A 9177-nucleotide genomic window follows, 5' to 3' on the forward strand; every position below is an offset into this window, starting at 1 on the left:
CATGATTGCCTTATGCGAACCGCGTGACTTTCCACTCCTTCCCTTGCCCCGTTCGTACATGTAAATGCATATAGAAAGAATATGCTGATTTCGGAATATCCAAGACACAAGTGGCAGCTTATTTATGAACCCCGACTCGATCTTATATTTGAGAAAGGTGTAAGAACCATGCAAGTTCCGTTTCTTTTGTAAATAGCAGGACATGTGTGATGTAATGCTCTGCAGCATTGCATGGCGTAGCCATGTGGGGGGGGGGGGGGGTTGTTAAGAGCCCACCGAAAATTTTCAGTCTTGCATGTGTATACATACACACACGCACACATACAAACGCTCGCACGAACGTACATAAAGGGTGGTTGAAACCCAGCGAAACATGTTTCTGTCTGTGCCCTTGCTCGGCCGTACTTCTGTTTTCCGAATGGCACGGACATAGAATAGCACTGCACCCTTTTAAGCGCCTCCGCATTGCTTTCTTTCAACAGCCCTTTCATAAGAAATGGTAGGCATGGATTCCTTCTTATACAAGACATCTTCAGTTCTAGGTATCGTTTATTATAGCCGAAAAGTAAATTCAACCAACTGCATTGTCTTAGCAACCAGCACCAAGACTTGAACGAATCGTGAAGCACGGAAGGAAAAATAAATGTTTCAATTAGAGATCACTTATGCTAGAGGAGTACAGAACGCGGCAACCAATGTGAATTTTACAGGGGCACGTACTCACACGTTTTTTTTTTTTTTCAGATATTCATCTTCAGCGTTAAGTGAAGGGCCAGAACCTCAATATTCATAGAAAAATGACGTATAAAAGTTATAACAGCTCTTCTACAGCCCATTGCGTTTGTTTAGTCTATGCTGTAGCATGACGTATGTTGGTGTCTCACGGATGGTGATCACGTAGGGAGCAGCGGTGCGGCGTTTTGACGCTCGCTCCGCGGGCTCGGTTGAATAGCAGCATACGAGGCGATCGAGCAAGCATCAAGACTCCACAACGTGTTGCTTCCACGAGAGACAGAGAGAGGGATAGAATAAACATCTTTATTTACAAAATAGCTAAGGAGAAACGCCCTTAGTGCAGTCGAGGTTGGAGCAGGCCATGGCTCTTTCCCAAAACTCGTGGGTGCGTTAGGTGCTATAATATAGGGGGGAGGGGGGGGGGAGGATTTAGGGGCGATTTTCGGCACCCTCCTACCACATGTTGCAGGGACCCGGGTTCTTTGCAGAAGCACCATTGCGGAGAAAATTGAGTAGGGGCTCGGTGACGATTTCTGGCTGGGTGTGGAAACGCGTTTCCTTATAGCGATCACCTATTCTGGCACATGGCATCTCGATACAAAATTGCGGCTGTATAAAAGCCATTATATTAAAATATTCAGGGCACTCTCAGACATGCCAGTATTTTTTTTCTGTGGATATTGAAGTCCCGGAATACTACTCTGGACACTGTCGAATGGCGCCTTGTTGTCGAATTCTGTGATGGCGACATTTGTGATGGCGACATGCTGTGATGGCGACATTCTGTGATGCCGACATTCTGTGGTGCCGACAGCCCTCTGGGCCATTTAGAACGAACAAGGTGCCGGCACACACCACGCAGTATGGTAATCGATGTCATGCGAAGCCGTCAGCGAGCATACCTGCGTATGCCGCACTTTGAGCAAGGTCTCGCATCCGTATCATGGGGTTACCAGGCGCATTGACTACACTGACGTCTAAATGGTAGCTCATTGACGTAACGGCGACACTCACGTTAGAGCACAGACGTCACTTTTATCGAAACGAAGTGTAAGCAGCCTTCATTGGTATACTCCTGCGGGAATGATCAACACTATATACTATAGCTTGTTGAGTCATGGGCGTACATCTGTAGGCTTTTGTGTTGTGTTCTAACATTCAATACTTGAGGACGCTTGAGCTTCGGCTTCAAGAGTAGAACTGGTAGAGCGCGGCCAGGCCCCGTTCGCATAGTCGTCTCATTCGCTTGGAAGGCTTCGCTTCTCAATGGACACTTCGACCTTGCCGCGGGGAAAGGAACTACTGTACGCGAAAAATTGGCCGTTTGAAGTGCAGCTGCGAAGTGCCCTCTACGCCATATATATATAATTCATCATACTGCGAATCAGCGAAGTATTTAAGGCAATGCGCTTAGCCGCGCACAGCTGCACTGCAGATAGATAGATTAGAGCTGTGCACGGGCCGTATTTCCGAGCCCGAGCCCGGCCCGGGCCCGCTGACTTTGTCGAAGGCCCGCCCGAGCACGACGGCAAAGGGCTGCGAGCCCGCCCGGCCCGGCCCGACGTACGAAAACGCAATGCCGGGCCCGGCTCGGCTTTTTCAGCGAAAGCTGTTATGAGATCATTTCACCGGCCGTTTTTGGCGCCGTAGTTGTCCGCCGCCGCCGGTGTCCGTAACCAGTATCGCTCGAAATAAGAAAAAAAACGAAATAAGAAAAACATTCCAGGATGGAACGAGGTTCGAACCTGGGCCCTCTGCGTGGGAGCCCAGTACTCAACCTCTGAGCCATGCCAGTGCTTGAAGCTGACTCGCAAAAAGGTCCTATACAGGCTACATGTCGGGAAGGAACCACATTAGCATATGCAATATAGCGTGGTAGAAGACTAAAATAAGCACCAAGCGTCGCACAACGCGAATTCTGTAACCAGGCGTCACACAATGCGAATTGCGCAACGAGTAGGTTGTTGAATGCTTCCAACCCATTACAAAGGGCTCTGCCATAATTCTTCATCGTCATCAGGCACAGCATCAACAAAGTGCGCATAATGCCTTACATGCGTTTAGCAGGTACCAACGCTCTCCGTAGAATGACGAAAAATGGCACAGTGCCTGCTGCCCTACTTCTCAAAAATTACGATTTATAGCGTAGTGGGTTCCTCGCAAACGCACTTGTATGGTTGCCAAGGAAGCACATAAGCGCATGATCCACTTCCTCGGGGTTTCAGTAAAATTACAATGATTTATAGCGTAGTGGGTTCCTCGCAAGTCCACTTGTATTGGTTGCCATGGAAGCCCATAAGCGCATGCTCCATTTCCTCGGGGTCTCAGTAAAGTTCTTCGCCCCCCCCCCCCGTCTCTCTCCCACGTCAACGTATGTTATACAGCATGACGGGAGAGGGAAATAGCGACCGGGTGTCACCCAATGCAAATTACATAACTGGTGGGCCGTTTAAAGATTCCAACCCATTACAAAGGGCTGAGCCATAATTCTTCATCGTCATCAGTCGTCGCGTCAACAAAGTGCACATAATGCCTTACAGACGTGTAGCTGGTGCCTCGCTTCTCCGCAGAATGACGAATAATGGCTTAGTAGGTGCTTCCCAACTTCACAAAAATTGTGATTTATGGCGTAGTGGGTACCTTTCTAGTGTACTTGTATTGTAGCCCCAAGAGAGCTTAACAGGCTGTAGAAACGCCGCTCTTCCCGCTTTCGCTGTGACTGTGCTGCGGTTTCAGCGCAGGCCTGGCGTTTTTTGAAGGTTCGCTGGGAAAACAAAACATCGTTTTCCGGTAATTTGGCATATTATTGAGCATGTCAAATATGATCAAGCGACACACGACGAACAGTCTCTATTGCACTGATTACTACAAATTGTCGTGCAAAAACAGCAAGCAGTTCAACGATTCCGGCTTCAACGAAGTGCGGCGCTTTTGACCATGCAAGCTTCAGCTTGCACGAAGGCGATCTACGTCGGGTCGCTCGTCACTGTCGCGTGCATTTTCACTCATATTGGTTTTGGCCTTAAATGTAACGCGAACAGTCGCGTGGCGCCGTCACTAGCTCAGGTGGTGTTACTTCTCTGTTTGTCGGAGTGCAACAGAGGCAGTGCTTTACCTGCTCCCATTTTAAAGTAGCGAATGGAAAGGAAAAGCGGTAAAGGGCCTTCGCGGAAAAGGCGCTGTATGCGTGCTGGAAAACAATTCCCGCTCATTCTCTATATTTCGGGCTTCAGTCGGGCTTTGCGCCGGGCCCGAGCCCGGCCCGATAAAACTCCAAGTAGCCCGAGCCCGGCCCGGGCCCGAGGTGAATATACGTCGGCCCGCCCGAGCCCGGCCCGCGGGCCGGGTCGGGCTCGGGCTTTCGGGCTACCCGGAGCCCGTGCACACCTCTAACATAGATAGATAGATAGATAGATAGATAGATAGATAGATAGATAGATAGATAGATAGATAGATAGATAGATAGATAGATAGATAGATAGATAGATAGATAGATAGATAGATAGATAGATAGATAGATAGATAGATAGATAGATAGATAGATAGATAGATAGATAGATAGATAGATAGATAGATAGATAGATAGATAGATAGATAGATAGATAGATAGATATAAACGGTTAAAGTGCCGTTGACCGTTTCTTTGGCCGAAGCGCCTTTCATGCTTTCTGGCATTTAAAAAGCCAGAAAATATTACGTCAGCTCTGCGAGAAGAAAACGCAAGCTTGTGCGTATTATTTTACTGTAAACTTTCTCAATATAAAAAGATTCCTTACAATATCGTTCATCACAACTCACGCATTGAGACATACTCGTATACAACGCTACACAGATGCACGCTTGTTCATTGCGAATACATTGCACACATTTATATCATTAAGGCGTCACATATGTTGCCATCGCGTCCAACTGCAGCGTCAGCGGATGGAAACACTGTCGTTAACGGTCCTGGTCGCAGGCGCCGCCTCCTGTCTTCCAGAGCCCGCCATCACGCTCGACAGCAAGCTTCCATAATCTGCAAGGTAAATCGAGAGTAATGGGAGAACCACAAGTGTAGCTTACTCTAATGCTAAAATATAAAAGAAAAAGTGCTGGTAGAACTAGGAATATGCACGTTTTTTGTATCTCTAACGTTCTTGTTTCGAAGAGTCGAATTCACTAAGCGCGAGGACGCAACCTCATGACTCACTCGCGGCGCCGGGAGGGTTTGCCACGTCACCTGCGATGCCTGCAAATGCAAGAGAGTGCAACATGTGAATCAGATATTCTAGCTATAAACGCATCTACAGTCGTGAACAATGTGAAAGGGAACAATGAAAGTACCTTCAAGAGCCTATAGTGGCTAAACGTAGTCGTGAAATACAAGTGCACGAGCGGAAAGATATTCCTTGCAAAGTCAATACGCCAGATTCGTATCCGAAGATCCCGAGTAATATTTGCTTAAAGGGACACTAAAGAGAAAAACGATTTTTTTCTCGTATTAGAGTAAATTGCAACTATATATTGCCGCGAAAACGTGCTTCGTTAGCGTTAAAACGCGGAAAAAGAAAATGCAGGTGGCGACGCCCCTTCGAAGTTCCCGTACCAAATCGCTGTGACGTCATAGATTTTGACGTCGTCTTCTAGGGCCTGCGTAGTTCCTAATCGGTAAAAACGAAGTGCAAATTGTTTTCTGAGGACACCAGAGACCTATAACGTGCACCAAGATTCAGGAAAATTTTGCTGAGCCAGTTTGGCTGAAATACGAAAAAATATATATATAGAAATCCGTGACGTCACGATGACATTCACGGGCAGAGATTTCGGCGCGAAATTTAAAAGTGAGTCTCTGACCTTCATTTTTTTCTTATATTTTTAACCCTATGACGATGACATTGAAGACAGTAGTTTTTAAAGAATAATTTGTCAGCCTAGATTCATTCCTTCTCTTTAGATGTCACTTTAAACACGAACTCGGTGTTCCCTTTCACATTGGTCACGACTGTACACGCGGGCTGGAGCGATGCGGCCCGCTTTGAGCATGTACTTACGCACTACTTTGGCCCCTTGAAGAGAAAGAGGTTTGCATTTGAAACAGCTTGCGACTATATAACGCTATGGGTGGTTCATAAGCGAGTGGACGTACACTACGTAATACGTCTCACTGATCGTGCAGCGCTCACAGTAACATGGAGGGAACAAACAAGCACGTTTGCCGTTGGTGGCTACTTTGCGAGGAAAATTTCATGTTCGTTATGGCTACTCTCTGACTACATTTATTAACTTCTATCTTGGCGCATTTAGTAGCCATTTTCTTTAGTATTTGCAGATAAAATGCATTCTTTCCAAGATAAATACGTTGTATCCAAGTCAGTTGCGAAGCGAGGATCGAGTGCACTGAATGGATTGTGAAGTAAGATAGTTAAAGGGAACGCAGGAGAGCAACACGACATTGATTTAGACATGTTAAGTATTCTTCGGAGACGCTATATATTGTTGGGTTTATTTGGATAAATATATTTGGTTACTATATGTGATGAAAATGAAGACCCAAGTTTATCATATTTAATTTCTCACTCGAACCGAGGCGCCCGAACGTCAGTGCGACTTTCTTCAAAGTGCTTCTTGCGTGTTTAGAACCACTGTCACGCAAAAAAAAAAAAATTTTTTTATCAATCATACTGGAAACAGTTTTGGTATTTGTGTGAGTGCGACCCGCATTCAAATTTCGTGAGTGCAGCCCGGTAGCTGAGTTGAGTTTGAGACCCCAGGGTATACACCATACCATATATGTGTGTTTTATGTTCCTATGAAATTATCCTGTCCTGCTATATAGTGTGGAAATTTTTACAATGACCGGGTTACAATCCTGAAGTAATAAGCGTTGCGTCAATAGGTTTTTATGGCCAGCGAAGTATTGATTTCTGCTTCCGCGACACATAACGACCCGCGGAACTTCAATCATGTATGCATCGCGACTTCCGGGCACTCGGAAACATATGTATCCAACGAATTGGTGGATAAAAAGCTGCCAAGGACACATAATTCTGGACTTCCGGCATATACAGCAGACAAGGAGAAATTTCAACTGGGCTTAGGGACTCGCCTGGGCCATCTCAGCCCGTGGCTAGAGCGGGGACGAAGGAAAGAAAATTCACTTAAATTTACAACCAAACCTCGTTACAACGAAGTATCGGGACCATAAATTAATTCGCTATATCCGATATTCTTTGCGACTAGATGTAAAAATCGGCTCTTAAAAATCACCATTCTGGCTTCGGCAAAAACCCTAGATGCAAAAATGCATTCGCCTGCAGTGGGCTTCAAACCCACCATAAACGGGGTAATCCTTGCCCGTCTTCTTGCTGCATTTCAAACTAAAAGGAAACCGGAACATTGAAGGTGAAATTGCAACAGGACAAAGTTCGTTTGACAAAACAGGCCTGCCTTCGCATTTGTTTGGAGGATGTGATCTTTGGTTGGAGAAGGATGTGAAAATGTGGTCGTGAATTGTCTTTCAATGTTTATTTTGCTTTTTTATGCTATCTTTCGCGTTTTGATCCTCTCTCATACAAAATATTTTCTCGGTTACAAGCGGTATCGCGGCGGCTGTCGCATCATAAAAGGAACAAATGTCACTGAAATGAAGCGTGAACAGCCAAATCTCGCATTTAGTTCGCTATAACCGATAATTCGCTATATCAGTGTCCGTTACAACGATGTTCAACTGTACTTTGGTTGGTGTCACACTAAGCAGTTGAAGCGGTTGCATCCTTGAAGAAGACAAATCCGCTTGTCGAAATGTTGGTTTCAGCGACAACCCGTGTTCACAAATTTTTCAGTCTCGTGTCAGTCTCGAATCAACTCAGTCTCTTGTCATTCAAAGATCCAAACTGTTGGTCAAGCGAAAAATGTCTCGCAGTATCCTTGTCGATCCGCTGTGCAGTTCTTAGCCCAAGGGACCGTTGTGGAATGTTAAAGAGCGTGGCCAGATAGAACTCAAGAGCTTCCAAGTCTCACCCTGTACGTAGGCGATGCCCAGGGCGAAGGACAAGCTCAGGGCCACCACGAAGAGGATGCAGAAGGCGCAGAAGCAGGCGTCCGAGCACGACACGAAGTACGGCGGGGAACCGGCCTGCTGCTGCTCGTCCTCGCTCACGCCGCCGGGCCCTGAGACAGCGACGACGGCGTTTACAGCGTTCGCAACCGGCGACGAAGACCGTGCCGGCGGCGGAGCTTCCAACACGGACCGGCTGCTGGACGCAGACCCAGCGCTCCTGATATCGGCCATCGCGTACAACTGTACAAGGAGGCATGACGTAGACAAGCTCTGAGAGATTAATATACTGTGGAAGAATTCACTAAAACTTCTCTTTCGTAAGTGCGTTTTCCAACAGGTCAGCCAGCTGCGCTAATGATACGCCCTGCATCGTGATTGGGTAAAATATTCTCACGAACATTTTTAGCGTAAGACGTGTCTGAGGATACGGGCCCTGATCTGTTCGTTTTGGGAATAAGCATGCCCGGCCTTTCCGGAACTCGTGCGCGGTCTACACTAGGAATGAATGCAAGAAACTGTCGTTGAAAGGGGGGGGGGGGGAGGTGGTTTCAAATTTTGCACGTTTAAGTATATACACGCACGCATACAAACGCACGCATAAACATACATTAAGTATGGTTGAAGTCCCCCTCCCCCTCCTCAGAAAAAAACATTTCTGGCTACGCCCCTGCAAGGAGCGTCTGTGCACATCTTCGGGATAGGTCCCCTTCCCATTTAGGCCGTACGCGGATGCCGAGAGTATACATGCACGCAGAACGCACAGCGGATGCTTCCTTTTTGAACTGCAAATGAAATACAGTGGAAGTCGTACTATACGTACAGGTCGGTCCACTGTTAAAGGGAACAATTGCGTTCAGGGCATGTCAGGATATCGCTCTCTTGCAACAGTACAGTGGCTTAGATTTACATAAGACTAGTGGTGGTTGACAGTTCCGACTCCCTTTGACAGACCAGTACCTTGAACAAACAACGTTTCCACATCCACTTGGAATGAGGGGGCCAGCAAAATGAAGGGGGCTCATTCGAGTGTTCCCTTTAACAGTGGACCGACCTGTACATACATAGCTCGCGCTGTGTATCATTTTCTATGAAGAATATGTTTCAGATTAAGAAGGCCGAACAATGGCCGCTTAGCGGACACACGCACTGAATCCGCCCCTCTCACGCTACGGTTACGCCCAAGCGGCACGCCAAAGTACGCACAGGTATACGCATAGCTCGACTGCGTGCTTTAGGACGAAGCTGACAGGTGGAATATGCGTCAAGTTGAGATCAAAACGACACGCTTACACGAGAAGGTTTTTCGCAGCGATGATCGAGCACTGGCTTGACGCCTTCTTCGTCTTCTTGGCACGCCAAGCTCTGGCCTCGCGCCCGCAAGCTCGATGCACGCGCACATTTGC

General features: G+C 47.0%; 1 protein-coding gene across 2 annotated transcripts; it reads right to left on the reverse strand.

Annotated features, from left to right (window-relative positions):
• Positions 1 to 4582: 4582 nt before the first annotated feature.
• On the reverse strand, positions 4583 to 8007 carry LOC119385050 (uncharacterized). Of its 2 annotated transcripts, XM_049413269.1 has the most exons (3): positions 7735 to 8007; positions 4925 to 4963; positions 4583 to 4750 (listed from the first exon to the last, which is right to left on the reverse strand). In XM_049413269.1, the coding sequence occupies exons 1-3, from the start codon at positions 8003 to 8005 to the stop codon at positions 4653 to 4655; spliced, it is 408 nt and encodes a 135-aa protein (XP_049269226.1). In that variant the 5' UTR covers positions 8006 to 8007; the 3' UTR covers positions 4583 to 4652. The 2 variants fall into 2 exon arrangements, with proteins under 2 accessions (XP_049269226.1, XP_049269227.1); XM_049413270.1 differs by lacking the exon at positions 4925 to 4963.
• Positions 8008 to 9177: the final 1170 nt, after the last annotated feature.

The sequence above is a fragment of the Rhipicephalus sanguineus genome, chromosome 3 (assembly GCF_013339695.2).
Source record: "Rhipicephalus sanguineus isolate Rsan-2018 chromosome 3, BIME_Rsan_1.4, whole genome shotgun sequence".
NCBI classification, from domain to species: domain Eukaryota; kingdom Metazoa; phylum Arthropoda; class Arachnida; order Ixodida; family Ixodidae; genus Rhipicephalus; species Rhipicephalus sanguineus.